The sequence below is a fragment of the Eutrigla gurnardus genome (assembly GCF_963514095.1).
Source record: "Eutrigla gurnardus genome assembly, chromosome: 2".
Lineage (NCBI taxonomy): Eukaryota > Metazoa > Chordata > Actinopteri > Perciformes > Triglidae > Eutrigla > Eutrigla gurnardus.
In genome coordinates this window covers 10,686,685-10,707,561 of record NC_139916.1, presented here as the reverse complement: position 1 = coordinate 10,707,561, position 20,877 = coordinate 10,686,685, and the positions used below count along the sequence as shown (strand labels likewise).

The 20,877-nt window shown below is 40.3% G+C and overlaps 1 protein-coding gene across 1 annotated transcript; it reads right to left on the bottom strand.

The window, feature by feature from the left end:
• Window positions 1-1,456: 1,456 nt before the first annotated feature.
• asip1 (agouti signaling protein 1) lies at window positions 1,457-20,448 on the bottom strand. Its single transcript, XM_084035356.1, has 4 exons — window positions 20,140-20,448; window positions 2,999-3,173; window positions 2,308-2,357; window positions 1,457-1,961 (listed from the first exon to the last, which is right to left on the bottom strand). Exons 2-4 carry the CDS (start codon window positions 3,165-3,167, stop codon window positions 1,797-1,799), a joined length of 384 nt encoding a protein of 127 aa, XP_083891482.1. The 5' UTR covers window positions 3,168-3,173; window positions 20,140-20,448; the 3' UTR covers window positions 1,457-1,796.
• Window positions 20,449-20,877: the final 429 nt, after the last annotated feature.

The following is a 20,877-nucleotide window of genomic DNA, read 5'->3' as shown; positions in this document are numbered from 1 at the left end:
TCTTCCTCTTCCTTCTGTCACACTTCTTTCCAAACAGATGCCTTTAAACCCACTCCAAAAAGGACTGGAGGAATGTGGCACTACTGCCCTACACCAATAAAGTCAATCTGAGCCAGGTAACAATTGGGCAAATCCTCCTTATTGTCATTTTTTCAATGTGGCAACTGGACAGGGAAAGCCTGCACACAGTTAATAGAAGAAAATAAAAGCACACAGTAGATTGTGCTCAGTTTGAACGGAGATAAGATGGCAGTGTTGTTGGCCTTTCAAATTAAATGTTGTTACTGGGAATAAAACAATAAATTAAGCAATATGAAATAACGCATGGGCATTACGTGTTACATCATAAATTAAAATTCTAACTTTTATCAGTTACATGTTGTCTATTTCCCTAATTGGTGCACATGCATGTCTCCTTAAAAATGAGATTCCCCTACAACGAAAAGGCTTCATGCGAAATTGTTTTGTCGTGGATTACGTTTGCTTTTGATGTATCACAAAAAAATTGTCCACAAAAGTCCAGACAGGGAGGTGATTGGTTGGTCGATGGGTGTCACATGACAGGGCGTTCACCCAAGAGGCTGCTGTCTGTCCTGTGTGAATGGATTACTTTTCGTTCCTCAGCATAACCAAGTACTTTTCTTTTGTTTAAATGTTGTGGTCAATTTAAGCCAAACCATGTTTTCTTACCAAACCTAACAAAACAGTCTTTAACATTTATAACATTTCATTATTCTTTATTATTTACCGCCGTTGGGGAATGTGGCAAGGCATGTGTCCATCATAATGTAGCAATTACTTGGAAATCACTGCCTGTAAGATCCCAGGAAATATGTTTGTTATCTGCATAACAGTCGGGCATTAATTTAAAAAGGAGGAGCTGACTCCTGAGCTGAGCTTTGTCCCCCTCAGTAAGCAAAAAAAAACTAATTCAAGAAGGTAATATATGATGGAAAGATGGGAAGAAAATAGCATCCAGCACACTGTATGATTTATTGACAAAGGTCTTTTCTTTCAGTGAAGTTGGGATGAGCTGTATATCTAAAGCTGGATAATGATTCTTCTCCTGTACCCATTGAATTCCTCTGTTGTCCAAAAACTGTAATTATAAAAACCCTTCAATGAGACACAATGCTGCACTGGGTGTTCCTTCCATACCACGAGAACACGTCATACACACACACACACACACACACACACACACACACACACACACACTAACCTATGAGTAAGGAAACAATAGGCTCACACCTAAGTCCCACAAACAAGTTGAGGGACTCATAAAACTATTGCAAAACAGACTCATTTTCAGTGTTTTTCTGGGATTTGTTGACACCTCATCCTTTTAAATATATGTGAATTCATAACATTCGCTTGCTCCAGATGTGAAATAAAACAAAAACACTGTTAAATAAAACAAAGTACATAGGCTTTATTGTTGTAAGGCTTCATAAAATATTTGGTATTATTTTGCATTCATGTATTTCTATTTAAAAAACAAAGCAATATATAATATTGTTTGAGCAAACATTCAACTTATGCGTGCGAGAAGCTCAAAGTAAAACAAACTTTTATTTGCAAGTTTCATAGCAGCCCTATAAGCAGTAGGCCTACAACCTGTAAGGTTTCAGGGACGTTCATTGTGGGGTAGTCCTCTCATGGTAAAGTGCTGTCATGCAGAGAAATAAGGCAAAGTTACAACCCAAGATGAGAAGTGATCACCCCTTACGGTGTTCACTTCAAGCGGTTTGTAATAGCATGAATTCTTTGGTTTTGTAGCCGCATCGGGCCGCAGCTCAACAGCGAGGGTTGCCCATTCGACAGAAACAGACAGTTCTGAAGAGCCGACACTGACAGAAGGCGCAGAAATCACAGCACACATTGCTCGGAGATTTACAGCTTCCCCACAAGGGAATGCAGTTAGCGGGAGGAGGAGGGCGTTTTTTCACACCTGATTTGTTCTGAGAGAGAGAGAGACAGAGAGAGAGAGAGAGAGAGAGAGAGAGAGAGAGAGAGAGAGAGAGAGAGAGAGAGAGCAAGAAACAATAAATGTTAATATCCTGTTGGAACAGATAAAGATCTAAATAGGGGATAAAAAGATCATTTACTTATTCGCGTTTTCTCATATTCTCATTGCCAGAACATGTCACAACATGAGACAGGCGAAAGCTTTGAAAAAGACCCTTTAGAGAAGAAATTATTTTGTACATAACTGTGTATTATCTAAACATTTTGGTACAGATGCTTTCTGACTAAATTGGCATCACACACACGGTCAAATCTTTTCTTATTTGTTTTTGATCATACCTTTTTTTGCTTCTTTGATTTCTTGTTCTTATTTGCTGATTTCGGCAACTCTGCAAAAGAACATGAGAACGTAAGAACTTTCCCAGCATAAACCAATCAAATATTGATGATGCGGCACGCTCTACACCAACTCCGTTGTAAACTCATCTATTTATAAATGCTCAGAGCAACTGATACCTTACTTCATGTGTAGTATATTTTGAAGAGACATTATCACTGTAAAAGTGTAAAAAGCTTCTGGTCACTGACCAGGCATCGCTGTTTGATGAGTTGGTAGTGAGAATATGTTGCATCGGTATCATCAATTATGATTTACTTTGTCATAAATCAATGCTATGGGTCACCCTTTATGTCTGTATGGGAATTTTACGAACCCATAAAGCAAAAGTAGGCAACCGTAGGCATGGCTGCCACCAATAGCATGCAGTAGATTTACCAATGGCTCACTAGTAATAAGTGTCCAAGAGGCCTTTTTGAAATGTTGAAGTGCTCTCTCAAATTTAATCCTTTGGAGATTTACAATTTGATTGTTAAGATACCACTTAGTCTGACTTGCAGCCTTTTGCATTCATGTCTAGTCATGAAATGCCAGTTGGTTATTAAGAAATTGAGATTTTAACAGAACAGTTCAATCTGGACTGTAACTTTTCAAATACAGTGCAAATGCCAGGTTTAAATTCTGCACACTTACCAACAATAACAACAGGAAGTGGGCCTTTGTCAAGGATTTGAGGCAGAAGGTTAGATACAACAACCCTATTGGTGGAGAGTGTCTCGTCAGGGATCATGTGGGCGGAGGCAAACAGGAAGTACTCTGTCGCAGTGAGGACGAAGCAGCCAAGCAGCAGGAGGGCATGCATCTTTCTCTGGAACAAAAGTAACAACAATGCACACTTTGAATTGATGTTGTTTTGGTGGGGGGAAAGCTCAGGAATCCAAAAAGTTTTAGTTTTAAGACCAAACAGTTCTTGGGAGTCCCTGGGAGGAACTGCCCCCCTAACTCCATACCTTCAAGGGACTTTTTTTTCTGTTTGCAGTTGCACCATTAATGCTAATGCTGAAGTGAGCCAACCTCTGGCACTTGCAAACATGTTTTTAAGTAATATAAGAAAAACTTAACAACTCTTTCAAATAACACAATCATATATCACAAGCAATTTCTGTTTAAATTGTAGCTCAGTGGCTTTATTTTGGTTAAGCTTTGTGCTACTGGGTTAGCCTTTGTGCTAACATTACTAGTTTAGCATTTGTGCTATCATTACTGGGTTAGCTTGGTTGTGAGTTTGGCCTTTCCTAGCCACAAAAATACAACTTGACCAGAGTGATCAGCTTTCCTTATGTCATTATTTATGGATAGGTAACGTTGGTCCGTAGCATACACTTATTTGAAGCTGTGTGATGCGACTTTTCCAGGGTAATGTTCTGTGTTAGAGATAAGTAAATTACCAAAGTTGTGAGTCACCAGCGTGTCTCTTGGCTCGCCCACCCTGGGCATTACATCAGACATTTGCTTGGAATTTTGGAAGCAGGTTTACAGCGACAGTCTGACCTCTGCTGCTTTTAGAATTGCTTCAATGTGTGTTGCCATCCGCAAAAACCCACTTGATAACTGCCAGGTGGTGTTTTGTTTAGGCAGTAACTAGTCCCTGATGCAAATCAGGTCTTGTTGTAGATAACAATGTGATTTAACAATGTGGTCATGTTTGCCATGAAGTTCTTCTTCTTTCATTGGCTGTAGCTATCTAATGATGTTGCCTGATACAGGCCACTCGTCAATTTCTGCCGCCTGCAGGCTAAACGCCTCAGCTCTGCTGCTGCCAGCAAGTCTTGGTGGCAAACAGCCACCAGAAATTGTAGAATATAACACTGAGCTGCTAAAGCTGGCAGCTAAAAGAAAATCAATAGGTTCTACTTTGTATAATGTGACATAGAGATTAAAAAACTAATCAACACATCAAAATATTTTTAAATTGACTGGAAGTGAGCAAATATTTTGAATCCTGTTGTTCTTCCTACCACAAATTCTTGACTAAAGTGACCTTTGAAATGTTTGTGTCTGTTCATCGTATAAGTGAGAAAATAAAGTTTTATTTATTTAGCAATTTTTTGCTTCACACACTAATAACTTAAAAGAATTAAACAAAAATAGCTGTAAAAACACAGAACAATAAGATACAGACTGCATAAATAATTACATTATAAACACAATAAGATACAGACTGCATACATAATTACATTATAAACAAAATAAGATACATACTGCATAAAAAATTACATTATAAACCACAGAACAAAAAGATACATACTCCATAGATAATAATTACATTATATAACAAAATCAATTACAATATAAAACAAACTGAAAATAAAAGACAGACCAAAGTGGAATGAACAGAAACATACGACAGGATAAGATCTATAACACGGCTTGCCTATAAAGAGGGGATTTAAAAGCCTCTTAAAACTGTCTAAAGATTTGACAGCTCCGATAGTCTTGGGAAGCTGATGTGTTTCATTCTGCGGTGATTGTCTCTTTATTTTGGACTTTATTTAAATGCGAGGGAACACCTGCACACCATCCCACTGGAACTGGAAATTAATAAATGCCTTAAGTTGAGTGTCTTCTGACACAAAGGCCACATATTCAGGCGTGCAGAAATGTCAAGAACTTGGAAAAAAAATATAAGGACGCGACAGGAAAACTCAAAGTGCCAGCAGGCAATTTATTTCAGCCTCTGTCCACTGACTTCTGGTAGTAGCAGCATGATCCTCATTGGAATCAAATTCCATTGATTATACTAACACAGATGTAGCTCTCAGTTCAGTTAGAGTACAAACAGCCATGGTGAGACATGCAGGAAACAGCATGTAACACCGTTTTCAATATATATGTGTGTGTGTGTGTGTGTGTGTGCGTGTGTGTGTGTGTGTGTGTGTGTGTGTGTGTGTGTGTGTGTGTGTGTGTGTGTGTGTGGGAGTGTGTGCGTGTGTGCGTGTGTGCGTGTGTGTGTATGGATATATCCAGTTAAATGCCAAAACAAACAGAGCTCACCTCACACTCAGTAATCTTTAAAGTTTTACAGTTTGTACTAGAACTCCAACTGCAAATTAAATTAGCCACAAAGCATCTGTGCTGCATAAAGCAACTCTCGGTTTCAGACACTGAACAAATGCTAATTAATAGTAATGGGACTGTGTGGGTGAGGCCATTCCTCCTGTCCACTCGGTTGGGCTTGCATAGTTTTCGCACCCTGTTACACACCACTGACTTTAATCTGGACTTTTATTGTAATTTATTGTGAAGGCTTATAACTCTGTGTTTAGCTGTTAAATGTTGTCTCTTGTTTATACTTTTCCTCGCAGCCGGGTGTTGTTGAGACTGCGTTTGATTTAGTCCGCTTCCTGGCCTTTTGGCTGCCATCCTTGTTTTTCATTAGGCCTAGATTATGAGAATGGAGACAAAATAATGGAAACAGCTACTGTAAAGTGGTTTCAGAATTAATTTTGAGGTAATGTCTTGCAGTCGGAGTTTTGTTTCACTTCTGACGTGCACTTTTACAGGCATTTTTACATGTGTAAACACCACACAACACTGAACTTCTGTTATTTATAGCATCAAAGCTATACTTAGTCATCTTGTAGAGAGAAGCACTTGAAAGTGCTGTTGAGGGGCTTTCAAACAGTATTATGATTTAGATGACAATAATCTCATCAGTGTCCAGTTCATTATCGTCCCACTGAAACCTCACATGGCCCCGTGGCCCTGCTTCTACAGTCAGCTGGCTGCTCAGAGACCATCTGCTGCTGCTGCTAACAATCTGGGTGTGTTGGGTGGGGTCTTCCCTTCCTCACTGTCTCTAATGGCCATTTTGGACCGCAGCAGTGGGCAAATGACCAATTTGATTCAAGGTGGGGCAGCAGCCGTGGGCCACGTGATGTCTCAGTGGGCTCATGTGTGGCTGGCACTCACCGAGCCCCCGAGCACGGACGGGGATGATCTCCTGGGATCTCTTTGGATCGATTTCATCGGTCTAGTTAAGGTAAGACCAAAGCTAAGCCGCCACCGGTGGCCTGCTGTGGCGAGATGCAACAACGCCTTTCTATGGGAGGGAACATCCCAATGGGGTTACATGTGTCGTGGGGTATCTGGCCGTATTAGCTCTCCATTGATGGACAGGACGCTGAGTTATTCTCTCCAGGAATGCAGTGTCTGTCCTCAATTCATGGGGGTCAAGGAGGTGAATCAATCCTCCCAGAGGAGTCAGGCCTGCCTGACTCTCAGAATGCCGACAGATGGCCCTGCAGCAGGCAGTTGGCAAACTCCAGCGGTGTGTGTCGGTGACAGTGCTGACCACCAGGCAGCTGCTGTGGTTTGGGACCCACCTGGCAGCGCTGCTGGAGCCACTGTACAAGCGGTGCCTGCCACCTTCGGCTAACATTCCCTCGGATCAGTTTTTGAAATGAAAAGTGATGTGGGAGACACTCCAGTGCCAGTAAAAGCTCCAAAGCATGTGTTGAGGAAATATGAACCTGAATACATTTTAGTCCCAGTCGGCGGATCGAGGGCACTCTGTCTCACTCCCACTCCCACGACCACCGAGCTCCTTCCCCTCGACTTCGTGCCCTTTGAAATCCCTTAGATCACGTCACTTTTGAAACACGGGTCCGATGTTGCCTCTGGTTTTATCACGGGCACTGTCGTAATCGTTCTTTTTTTCCTTATTTCCCACCGATGTTTTCTTCTCCTTGATTGTTTTGGACCTCCTCATTTCGGTTTTTAACCGAGGAATTGGAAGCTTGTTGCTACTTCCCTCCACCTCCCCCCTGTGATAGTGGTACGACGCGAGGGAAGAGGGGCTCTGTGTGTGCAGGAACACAGCCCTTCGTGCTGATTGGATAGGAGGATACGGGCTCTGTCGATTTTTTGCAAAACAAACAACAGGCTCTATGCAGGCTCTACGTGCACGTGGAGGCACGCTTTTATGCTTTTTTTTCTAAAACCGAATGACTTATGTTGTTTTATCGGAGCAAAGTGTCAGTGAATATGATCAAAACATTTTTGCCAACTAGGACTTTAAATTTGGATTCATAATGCCAGGCGGTGAGGATTGAGGGTAAGCAGATTACTATTTTGGTTATTGCTGCTGACAGGAGCATGACACATCTTTTTTCTTTCTCACATTTTTTTTAGTTAGTCCAAAAGTGGGCCTTGAATTGAAGAAAAACTGAACTTGGCTTTGAATTTATTTTTTTAATTTATTTTTCTCAAATAACATTAAACACCCATATATATATATATATATATATATATATATATATTTAGCTTCAATTCAGTTTAATTGTAATGGTGTCATTGTTAATGTTTGGTTGTTTTTATCATTGTTGATTTGTTATTTTATTTTGCTGTTTCATTCAGAAATTTGGGCTTGCATGAAATTAGCAAAAAATATTAATCAGTTAAAACCCCTGCTCCAAACACAACGTGGCAGTGTTGGTGGTTAAATCTCTTGTCAGGCTCCTTTTTTTTACTGATTGTCATTTTGATCGTGGCAGGTTTTATAATCCAGCCCATCTATTGTACTGTTCCACCTGCATCTTTAACATGTTAACATTAATTGGTCTCCCAACAGAGTTACCTTCGCATTGCATGCAATGCAACCTCATTGCCCCACAATGCAACCTCATTGTGCGGTGGGGCAGAAGGGCTCGATTTGGGAAAAGCCTGATCCCTGCAGCCGTAGTCCCCCTAAAGCAGGTGCTGTTGTGTGTATTATGGTCTGACATGTAGTGCTGTTGAACTGTATTCATGTCCATAGAGTCCAGTAGAGGGCTCCGTGTGTATCGCTAGCAACCAAGGACATTAGGGGTGGAGGATTTAACTAATACATGTAATATTACAATATTAAAACATATCTCTTCATATCTGAAGATATAGAAAAAAACCTTTGTTTATTGGCTCCAAATGAGAATGAAAATGAGCTACAGACATCCGTGTGCTTTAGCCTGCCCCGCAATGTAAATGTAATGTGACTCACTTAGTCAGTGATAACAGCCGTGCTGCTGTCTTGACTTGAGAGTGAACTGTTGAAATGATGCAGCGTGGACGCTGTGGGACCAGTACTGCACCATAAGCAGCATGGCTCGCCTTAGAGATTCAGAGCTTGTTGCCCTTTATTTTTTCTCAGCAAAAGTAGACAGACGGTGAATAATCTGTTGGCTGTGGATGCCACATGCATATGAGCTGCAGCAGCTCAGCAGCTGTTAACCTGCCTCTATTCACCTGCACCCACAGTCTGTTGAACATTTTAAAACACTCCTAAAAACGTATCGTTTCTCCTTGGCGTTCACTCCTAGCTAAAGCAAGCAATATTGGCTCTCTCTCTCTCTTACTTTCCTTCTCTTTCTCTTTTTACTCTCTTTTTAATCTAAACTTGTTTTAAATTGACTACTTTCCCTTGTGTTGTTTTAGTTGTTTTAGTTGTTTTAATTGTTTGTTGTAGTGTTGTAATTAACTCTGTTGTGCTTTTGCAATTGTACAGCACTTTGGTCAACTGAGGTTGTTTTAAATGTGCTTTATAAATAACTATAAGTGACTTGACTTGTGACCCTCCCCGACCTGTTAACACAGGCGTCAAAAGGAAAACCAAGAGGTTCCACGCCGCCTGCACAGAGCTGCAGACAGTGTTGGCTCATGGAGATTCAGGTCATTCCTATATGTGATATGTAGAGTTCAAAGTCATTACTAATCTGGCAAAATACAGAAGACGTGGCAAAACCTGAGGCTTATCGTGGATTCCATCTAATAAAATGCTGAATGTTATATTCATATAAAAATGACCTTTCTCAATAATCACTTATGATAAGTGTGTGTCAGTATCTGGGAGATGCCTGTAATTTCTTATTTTGCTGTGTTGGTTTCTGGGTGTGAGCCTGTTTAAAAACCTAGTGCCAGATCGTTAGCACATATCCAAGAGGAAGCTACAAAAAAAAAAAAGGTGGACACGGTGCTGAAATAATAAATGCAAATACGGCAAGATGAAACGGCAAGCAGATCAACTCTTGCTCCAAAGCCAGAGTGTATCTGAGGGTTAGCTTCCCGGCTGGGGAGCATAACTGCCGTCGGGGAGGAGGGGACAATCGTTGTTTACAAACTGCAAATGACTAATCGTCCTCATTTTCCCTGAGAGGGAACACGTTGATTCATTTTTCGTCCATGACAGCTTCGGAATCAATTGTTAGCAGACATGAATCTAAACTGACCACAGTCGCTGTTCTTTGTGGTGCAGGAAACAACAAATCTCTTCACAGCCACCTGGGGTTTAAATGTTTGATACTCCAAAAGAGATTTTTAAAGCAGATTTTTAAGCATTAAGCAGCGCCTTTGAAAGCGGTGGAAGCATCAAGCAAGAATGTCAAACACATTGTATATGTTAAATAGCACCTCAAACCACCTTGATACATCTCCTGCCCAGCGTCTGTTTCGATTTTAAAGTGTCAACACGGCATCGGAGTGGCTGTTTTTCATGAGGTTTTGGAAACCACACTTTAGTGCATTGATCCATTTCAAAGCAGGATGATTTAAAGAGGTGAAACAATGACAGAAAACTCAGTTGGGAAGTTAACAAGCAACAAAAACATGTGCAGATGTGTGGGCAAAATATGAAGTGAAGGGTCTGGTGGCTCTGCTGTCCAGATATGAGACGCAGACTGTAAAACAGGCCCGAGAAAACGGCATAGCATTTCTAGATTCTCTCAGTAGAAGCTTTCAATCATCCCACATAATTCTGAGATTTCAATAGCTTTTTTTTTTTATGTGCGATATTTCAGTACGAATTAGATGCGAACGCCATGTTGAAATACAGTCACGTATTCCCGCAGCTCTGGACTGAGTCACTAGATTTATAAGGACGCAAAGCGCTGCAGGGAGTCTCCTTTCAGTTCCGATCTGGAGTACGTGGTCACGTGCTGCTAAGTGTCGCATCTCGCTATAAAACGGGGGATCTCGCTACACGTCCCTCGCACAGCTCGAGAAGCGCTTATCCCTCCTGCTCAACACTCACAGGTGTGTCACCGGGAACGCGAGGGAGCACCTTTTTGTAGAATTCGGTGCAATTTGGACATTAATTCACTTTGGACGGACAACAGCGCTCTACAGCATCAGGGGGGCGGGGCTTCCGGGCCTCTGCAGACTGATTGCATGATGTCGTCCGCAGCAGACAGACAGCAGCTCACTGACTGCAGTTCGTCTCGCAACCGAACGCGTCTTTGTTTCCCCCGGAGTCGACGCCAGCAGATAACCAACTGAAGCGGAGCGCATTTCACTGCCATGAGTAAGCTGCGATTTGGGTGAGTTTTTACTCGTGAGTAAGAGTCCATTTCCCAGGTTTAGGACTTTATACTAACTTGTAACATTAATGACATTACCGACTGCAAAATGGCTACGCTAATCAAATCCATGCTCTACTTTATAACTACGGTTTCGAAGCAGCCAACTAATATGGCTCATAGGAAATGACTTACCATACCACACAATAAAAGCCAAAGAGAAGCATCATCAGAAAAATGTCGAGGTGGACCTTTCTGATATGACGGCAGAAAGTTCAACAAATGATAATTTTTTCATTATCATATTTTCATTGTTATATTTTGTGATTTAAATCTGTATCTGCAACATAACCAGTAAGTATGTAGTAGTACAATGTTTTCCTCTGAAGTAGAAGTACAGACATTTTTCCACGGTGAAGCAGGTTGTTTCTGTCTGTGAGGAGCTGAGACTCGGGGATGTGACACAATGATATCATGGCAGGTGTTTTCGCTGAGGAGCCAGAGGAAGCTCAGTATCGAGTGTGAAGTCGCTAGTGTTCAGCGACACCGGACACTCTGAACAGGCACATTGTGAACGTGGCACGCCACAAGTCATAGCACGAGACGCACCGACACCAAAATTGGAGACTTTAATCATGCTTGAGCTCTGAAATGTCCCATGCTTTGTAAAACAGTGCAGGTGTGAATATGTTGAAAATCCAGTGTTTTCACAGCTGATTCTCCGATGACAAAGACTCAAAGAGCCCTATTCTATTTCCAGTGGTGCGTGTTGGATCTGAAAACTCAGCTGGTCGTGCCGTGAGGAACACAGTGGTGTCAGGTAGTCAGTTGTCGCTATGATGACGGGCCCGTTACTGAAGTTACACAAGTCCGTCTTGACGGGTTTTCACCTGAACTAGCCACCGTGTATAACACCTTCTCGTCATATGATCTAATAGAGATCTCACATTGGACAACAGTAACATTGCATATTACCCAGAAATTCTCATTGCATATCTGTACTTTACAAAAAAGATTACAAAATGAGAAATTCTTAATTTACTTGCATTTTTTATATATATATATATATATATATATATATATATATATATATATATATATATATACATATAGTTTGATAGAATTAACATGATTTTATTATATATTGCTATATTTGAACTATTAAAATGTTTTTGTTTTTTAAAAGAAAACCAAGTTGAAGGTTTTGCCTATTTTCCATTCATTTTTATTTTTAATTATTTAACGGGCATTGTTCTTTGAGCACAGGTGTATTCCCCAAGGGGCCAATCCGAGACCATCGCAGGGGCCCAATCTCTGCCCATCACATTGTTGGGCCTGCTGCTGTCTGTCCCCCCCCCACGGGCCCCATCTTCTGCCTGCACCTTCTATATTTACGACCTCGATGGCGGAGCCAAAGAACATTTGGACATTTAACAAGTTGAGAATTATTGCTTTGAAAAGTTGATATTTCACAGGGAAAAGACAGCTCTGTCTGACTTGAAAGGAGACTTGCGTGACGCCTGCCAACTAGAAAAGCCAGGATTTGAACAAACAAGAGAAAACACGTCTGAACTGGCTCTGGAGAGGCCTGTTGGAGAGCAGCGAAAAACAACAGAAAGCCCTGCCACTGTTTTTCTGTCACCTCCGTCTGCAGCAGGTGGAGCACGGCTGTGACGTCGCTCACTTGAAACGCGTTACTCGGTGGCGAAGTGGTGCTGAACGGAGAGCTCCTGTAAAGTGCCATTTATACACATCTTTTAATATGCTGCCTTATTCTGAATTTATGACTGAGGAGTTATTGAGGGACGAATCGTGGTGGTAAAACGGCACACAGATATTATCGCTGCCTCTTCAGTTTGTGTGTTTTCGCACCGCAGTGGCATTAATTAAGAAGTTTAATTTACATGAGAAGATCATAATCAAGTCCGATCAGATTTTCCTTATTTATATTTAATTTATATATTTGTATATATATAATATATATTTTTTTATATTTAATTTGAAGTTGAGAATGCAAAATGTACCAAAAGCATAATTTTTTGGCGAAAAACTGCCGTTAAAATCATTGATGGTGGAGTTTCAAACATTAAGATTAATTCCAATTAATTAATTATAAAAGCTGAAAAAAATTTACAACATACTACAATTTCATAGCAAAAAACAATGTGTATATATATATATATATATATACACACACACACACACACACACACACACACACACATATATATATATATACCGGTATATATATTTGGAAATTTCAATTGAATAAGAAATGTTTTTAAAAAAAGCATATGATGGGGAAAAAAACACATCCGCAGAAAAAATCCACATATACGTCAAACTTAAAGTCTTGCGAAACCGCACACGGAAAACATCAAACACCAGCATTTGGTTATAATTTTAATAATATATGATAAATGGGATTCAGCTGAAGTGCAAAAAAATCTAAACATTTCAAACTACAGTGTGAGGTTTGTAGAGGAAAAAGCGGAGAAGTAATCAAATTAGTTGCATAAAATATGGAGGCAGATGAAGGTTTACACTTTTAACCGTAAATCTCCCGATAAGTTGTAAACTGGTAATCATTATCCCTGATTATGTGCTGTCAATTTAAAAGGGGGGAAAGGGATTTCAGGCGAGTCTAACAGCTGCACACTTTCATTAGATTTGGAGGATTTTTATTAGATTAGGAGGTTTATTAGATTAAAGTGAAGAAAGCAGGTGAGCGCAGGGCTCGACAGCAGGAGAATGTAACAGATGTTAGCAGTTTCCAGTCAAGAGCATGTCTTTAGCCCAATATCACCAATCACAGATAGCCTGAGGACGCGTTGCAGTCTGTCCTGCACACAACACCCTTCAAACTCCTCAGTCCTCATTTGGATGAGGAAAAACCTCCCGTTAAAAACGGGTGAAACCTCAGGAAGAGGGAACTGGGAAAGTTTCAGCAAATGTGTCTTAATAACGCAATAAGATTTCCTATCGGTGGTATAACCCTAATGCTGTGATTAACGGAATCCAAATCCAAAGCATTTAAACGTGTCTTCGAGCTGGCGGCTTGACGGATTAATCAACGAAAACATAACATTATTTTGTCAAACAAACACCCGTTTTGACATCAAAGCTAGTCAGACTGGGCTTCTTCTGGCCAGAACACTCAACATCTGACTCGCATTTGGTGAATTAATCCTCCTCTGTACTTTGTCTGATTGGACACACACACACACACACACACACACACACACACACACACACACACACACACACACACACACACACTTTATTCTGAAGAAACATTTAGAGGAAACTGCGGTGTAAATAAATTAAAAAGGTTAGTTTTTAAATTGATCTGCTCTGTTGCAGAAGCTGCTGGTATTATATTATTTCCTTTGCCCTCTTTTATGATTTAAAAAAAAAAAAGTAAAACACAAGCCAACCTGCAGTATTCCACCATACAAGTTTAGAGTCCTGTTCATAACATGTTGAGATCACTAACAGAACTCTATTGGGACCCAAAGTAATTCAATTGGAGGCATTAACCAGTTTTTTAAATGATTAAGTTTGCAAAAAAATATATTTTTAGATTTAATTGATCATTTTCATTTGAACAGTTCAACTATTTCTGTCAAAGGTTTGAGAGGAAGTCAACAAGACTCTTCTGAAGAGGTAAAATAAAAAATTAAAATTGCATATAAACTATGTTTTTATTTAGTTTGCATCCTAATAAAACCCTTCAAACGTATATATAGATGAATGTAACGATGAAAATACAACACATTCAATGATGGAATAATATATATTTTTATATATACGTATGTATACATAGGCTAATAGTAATTATTCCAATGTTGTCATTGGGTTTTTTTGTGATCAAATTTTACTTTTCAACATTAATCATCTACACATATCTGTGATTATGGATGTTCATTAATAATTTAAACAAGTACACAAATACGGTATTTTTGTTTTTACAAAGACAAAGAGCTCTTATCCTCCACCCCGGATGGTACGCGGCTAGGACAATATTGCACATAAATGCATATAACTAGACAACCAAAACTGAAAAACAACATATACTGTATATAAATATTCTATTTTTCAATATCGTAATTTTTGTGTTGTCCTTTTGTTTCTGTATTTTTATTCTTTATCCATATTAAATTGTACTAATACTGCTAATGCTGTACTTAACTTCGCCTTGATTATAACAGTCATATGACATACTTGAAACCTGCCTTTAACCCATCCAAGCATTTGTAGGTGCAGCGCTGCAGTGAAGCATCCTGGGAGAAGACTGGTGTTAACCTCATGGTTAACACAGCGACCCGCTCCACCGACAGCCGGGCATGAACATGGATATCTAACTCTCGTCCATATCTTGGTATTGTGTTGTCTGTCTGCTAAATGAGAAGCTGACAAATGCAGAGGTGGTTGAGGTTAAGGTTTGATTCCGTGGTCGCATTTGTGGTAAATCTTACTTGCAAAGACCGAGTTGTTAACGCTTCTTATTCGCCGCATGCAGTCTGGCTGGTTAACCGTTGCATGTTGTTTGTTTAGTGGTATTACGGGTTCAGACATTGTAATGAGCCCACAAAGAAATACCCCCCCCCAAAAAAAAAATATTTTTTTTGGAGAATCAAACATTCAACCCGTGTGGTCTTTCAAGCAAGTTTGAGAAAAGTTTTGCTTCTTCACGGAGGACATCTGCTTAAATTTACAACAGATGAAATGGATTCCAGTGACGACACAGTTTCACAATCAAATGCAAAAACAGTAAATGTGCTGTAAAAGCAAACCGCCAGCTAAAAGCAGAGCTGCAGAGTGGGCGTTCTCGCTCTCTGTGGGCTCGTGATCTCAACCCTTTTCACATTTACACATACATCAATTGATTTAATAATAATATAAAAATGATTGGTTGATGCAGCTCAATATTCCACCTTAAATCTGACAGTGTGAGGGGTTTCTGGATCCCCGGGGGACGGTAAAATGCCTCAGAAACTTTACAACCAGAAAACCAGCTGAAAATGGGAAAGAGCTTAATTTCCTTGGCACTATAATCTCGGTTGTACACTTAAATGGAAAAGTCATTATTGTTGTTTTGGATTTTTTTTTTTTTTTGTAAATGATGCTCAAATTGTTTCCCATTTTAGAAGAATTGAAAACAACTTAATTTATAAATATCTTCGTAGTTTGGCATTTGTATTGTAAAACATTTGTGTTTTCAGGTGCAATTTGTATTATTTTATATTTCAGTCGGTTGTAATTATATGGGGGTTTAATTGTTTAGCATACTGGATTAAAAGAATATCCGTCACTCTGAGTCAACAAAGGCAAACTGAAATGGTTATGAAGTTCAAATGGCATATGAAACCAATTAGGTGTATTTCATAAATTATTAACTAATTATAATTATAAACTATTAATTGTAATTTGTATTTAATGACAATGTAAATTGCTTTTAGTTTTATTTAATGCAACCCAAACTTGTTTTGTTTTTTCAGGCTACTCTCTCTTGGTATCACTCCCTGTAGAAAGAACATAAATTAACAGAAGACAGAACAAAGTCAAAGGTCAAAGTGTGGTTAACGCTTCCTGTGTGGCGCAATCATACTTTGTTGAGGGTTTTTTTGCCATCAAGAGAGCAGATCAGACCCGGGAAGTTTTCTCTGTCAGCTATGTGGTAGGCTTTGAAGGAAAGACGTGAGACTTCTGGCAGATTTGCGGCGACGACTTCGGAGGGATAAATCAGGCTGACAGTAGTTTTTACGTCTGTCACGTCTATCATCTGACATCTGGGGCTGCTCCACACTGCTCGCCTTTCATCTGCTAGCGGTTTCCAGGTAGACATAAATTATTCTAATAAGCAAAATATTTGGGGAAAAAGTGCAGTAATTCCTTCAGCTTTCCACGTTAGAGGAACACGCGGAAAACGTGTTCCTGATTGCAATTTAAACGCTTAAAAATGCTTTTACAGTAAATTTTGCCAGCATTTTTGACAACAGGCCGCAGTGAGGTATTTCTTCTACTTCCGTGCCATCAGGCGTATTAAAGCACGCAACTTAAACTGCAAACGCGATTGATTTTTCATTTCTCACACGTCGGGATTTCAAACGCGCTGCGCCACAGTCGAGTTTAAACTCTATGAAGTAACGTGATGTAGACTACGCGCCATTCCTTTCATGCCACCGCGCAGAAGCAAGCGCAACAAGAAGCCGTAATGCCGCCGGTGCCAAAAGGTAACAAAAACAGGGAGTGTCCTCGAGAAATCTCACTTTCTGCTCCGTCCCGGTGCGTTCAGAGCATGAGAACGAACGGATCAAAGCCACGCCGCCAAGCAGCGGAGCGCAAAAGAGAAAACAACGGAACAGATGGCCGTGTAACCGGAGTGCCACATTGTGTTGCTGCCGACTTTTTTCTTTATTTAATCCCATAGGCATCATAGTCGTTCATCTAATGAAATCACCAGTTTTCAACGAACCACACGGTAAGACTACAACCAAGAATGTGTTGGTCCGTCTCCATATTCTCTGACATCCCTACGCTGCATTTTACAAAAAGTGCTAGCTTTTTTTTACACAAGCGTTACTAAAACAGGAGGAAATAATGCATTTGTATGGTACTATTTCCTGCGGTGGATGGATCTAGCTTGGCGCTCTAGTGAGTATTTGCGTCAGCAGAACAGTTTATGTCGAACCAGAATAAATCACCGTGTGTGTGTGTATTTGTGGTGATGGAGGAACAGTGTGGCACAGTGGCGCTCTATGACACAATAGGATGAAGGTCTATCAGACTCTGGATACATGTACCATACCTCTCAGTGGGCTTTCTTTGTTGGCTTTTCCCTTTCAAATATGGAATATACAGTATTACCAGACTTTAAACATCAAGTAAAGGAGAGACCCGGTTTCTGTAATCAGGGAGACCTGGTTTCCACAGGGACACTGCTTTTTCATGTTACGCCTACAATTACAAAATAATGAAATGCAAAGTCGGACAAAAACTGAAACTGACACTTAATAGCTTCTGAAAATGTACATCAGTCAGTTCAATTCAGACACAGTTGTGCAGTAATTCCACTTTGAGTGGAAGTCAGGGAGCAATAATACCTCCAAATAACTCCCAAATTAGCACAAAACGTATGCACGTATGCGCAGATTTCAAAGTAACCAGGATACTACGTAACCTGATTAGTCCGATTGGTTTCACATATGGAATTGATTTGTATATAAAATGTAAATGTTTCAACCAAAGCATTAATCTATTTATTCGCTAGTTCCTTGCCTGTATACTATTTACTTCTTTTTTATTTTTGATTAACAGAAAAGACACATTTTTGTATTAATCATATCATATTCAGTAGCAGAAAAAAAGAAAAGAAACCCCCCCTCCAAAAAAGGAGGGGGGAAACACTTCTCTCTCGCACACTCACACATCACAACTATATTTTTGTTCATTATTTCGAAAAAATACAGAACAGGCTCCACCGGATTCTAAGTGCAGCACAAAGCCACCAGAGATAAACAACAGGCTCAGCATTAAAACGGTGGAAAATCTCGATCTCGCGTTACGTCCTGCAGGACGACCGTTTCCTGGACGATAATGGAGATCATGGTGAAGAACACAGCGAAGGATGCAAAGTGTCCCGTCTGCGCGCGGCTGACTTGACTTTTATCTTCTTTCTGCAGCAGAAAGACTTTCGTGTTCACATCTGGACGTAGTTGCTGAAAGGTCGGAGGAAGATCACGTCTGTCCCTTCTGATCCTCTCAACCCTCCTCGTTAGGTTTTTTTTAAATGCACTTCTCCTTATTTTTGTATCGCAATCATATAATAACTTTGTTAATGACAATAAGTGCCCAGATGCTGCTGCTTTAAAAAAGAAAATGTTTCACCCAAAGGCCTCAGCAGGATGAGAGCAGGAAGAGGAGGGTTCAAAGATTACAGAGGGTGACTTTAATCAACCATCAAGTTGCTGATTGAAATGACGTTTCCTACCCAGCATGCCTCGTGATAACAGCCATCATTTTACCGCAGGCAATGTGTTGTCATTAAATGCAGTGATTCTACACAGAGACCATTGTTGTCCTATAGCAGCGATGCATGCCAACCGTAACATTATGAATTATATTTGAAGCGTTAGGATTGAAATATTATTTGGTATCTAATGAATATTTTAACATGATACTCTAATTCATTCTCAGTATTTTACAGCATTGATTTATTATTTAATGGAGCCACATAAGAAGGCAGAAATCTAGAATCTTGGGTTTATTGATGACGTTTTAAGCGTTTTATTAATTCACTTTTTAAAAACGTTTTTTTCATTACTTTGATGGCAGAGAACCTCTCACCTGCTCATTAAAACTATAACATTTACTTTGACTGATATTCAAGAGCAGCTTCTTTTTTTTTCCACAACAGAAAAAAGTTTTATTGCTTGTAAAACACAAACCATTGGCTGCGGATGTTACAGGTCATAAAAATAGGCTCTTAATACTTATATCGCCATTTTAAAATCTCCTAAACATATTTGTGAATTGTAAAGTTCACTTTGAAGACACTACTGAAGACTAAATACAATATAAAATGGTATATTGCGCTATGAACGTAACATGTTGATGGGTTTTATATAAAGTGTCAGAAAGAAAAGCTGAGTGTTTCAGAGCAGCAACTTCGACGTCTGTCCCGAGCTTGAAGCAGGTTATCTTCTCTCTCACGCTGTCGCTGCTAAAACTGCTGCGTTGTTGACTTCACATTTCTTGAATTTTAACGAGTGCGATCCCCCCCCCTTTGATCCGTCTGTTCTGACGAGGCTGCTGACAATCGTCCTCAAAGATTTGCTGATAACAAAGAGAGATGACGTAGTCGATGGACGGAGCCCCGACAGCGTCAGCGCTTCGCCTCAAATCGAATCAGAAAAAAAAAAGAAGAATATGCTCATATTTCCTGCACATGTTGATGCAAATGTAAATATATGCGTGTAAAGACGTGAAGTTATGAATTCAGTCCCGACCAGTGATATACTGCAGCAAGTTAGTGTAACCGGTTACGGTTCTCCGTCACAATTTACAACCTGATTGACCTCGTTCCGGCTTTTCTTTTCTCAGTGGCATAAAACGAAACCGTCCGGAGGCACATTGTGGACCCTGGACACACTGAGCAAAAAATGTCCCGCTTATCAGTTCTTCTCCTCTCCCAGATCTCATGTTTAAATTGTAGAATGCGGGGCACTTTACAGGCCACAGCTGGGGGAGATCTCTCTGAGCAGCTGGCACATGGGAGAATCTTTTTTTTTTAACGACATAACAGAAGATGATTTTCTCTTTCCCTCCGACGTCTGCGATGAAGGCATAACGACAAATAGAGCAACGTTTTGAACTTCTCCATTCATGTTGCTCAAGTGCTCGAAGCATCGGACGCCTCTGTGTTCTTGACGTGCGTTTCCCCGTCACTCAGACGGCTTCCTGAAACTTTTTCTCCAACAAGATCAAAATTTTCATTGGCCTTACCTGTGTTTTCCCGGGTCAGCTGTCAGTCAGTCTGTCACGCTCGAAGTTTGTCGCTTTCTCTTGTTTCTATAATGTGCCGCTCGCGTTTCGCCCCCCCACCCCCTTCTTCTTCCACGCTTTTATTTCTCTGCCTCTTTTGGTCCACAAGTAACCACTCTCCTTTGTTTCTGTCTTCCCTCCCTTTTTCCTCACTTCACCTCTTAATTTAGTGAATTCTTTTGTCTTCTTGTTTCCCTTCTTCTTCTCTCTCGTTGTCTTTATTTTCCTCGTCTCCGGTTTTCTCTCTCTCCTTCACTCTCTGCCCTCTCTATGAGGTTTTTTCCTTTCTCCAAACCTCTGTTTATTCTCCTCTCCTCTGTTTCTTCTTTTTTTCCTCTGCTTAAGTAGCAGTACCTTGCCCTGCTGTTGATGATGAAGACATAATGGGAGGTTTGTACTGGAGGCGGGACCAAGCACTGCAGTGGGTTGGGGGATGGAAAAGGTCAAATTATGCAGAAGATGGACAGATAAATGTGAACAAGACCCTCCTGTGAAGTGTTGTTTCTAGGAGGTGTTGCCCCCCGAGCGCGTGTCGGAGGCCAACTTCAGCCTTTTTACGGAAAAATCCTCCCTTTCACCTGTGATGTTCATGTTCACTTAGTGTGTGGCTGTTCTGTTTCCCTCAACCTGCTTTGATTACTTCTACTTCTGTTTCTGATTTTCCTACATTTCCCAGGATGCCAGTCTGGACATGCAACA

Bases quoted from the DNA above. Each gene is read 5' to 3' on its own strand.
- asip1 (XM_084035356.1), bottom strand. From the start codon at position 3,167: ATGCATGCCCTCCTGCTGCTTGGCTGCTTCGTCCTCACTGCGACAGAG. The intron at 2,358-2,998 runs GTAAGTGTGCAG...GTTCTTTTGCAG, and splicing joins ACTTCCTGTTGTTATTGTTG to AGTTGCCGAAATCAGCAAAT. The intron at 1,962-2,307 runs GTATGATCAAAA...TCTCTCTCTCAG, and splicing joins AATCAAAGAAGCAAAAAAAG to AACAAATCAGGTGTGAAAAA.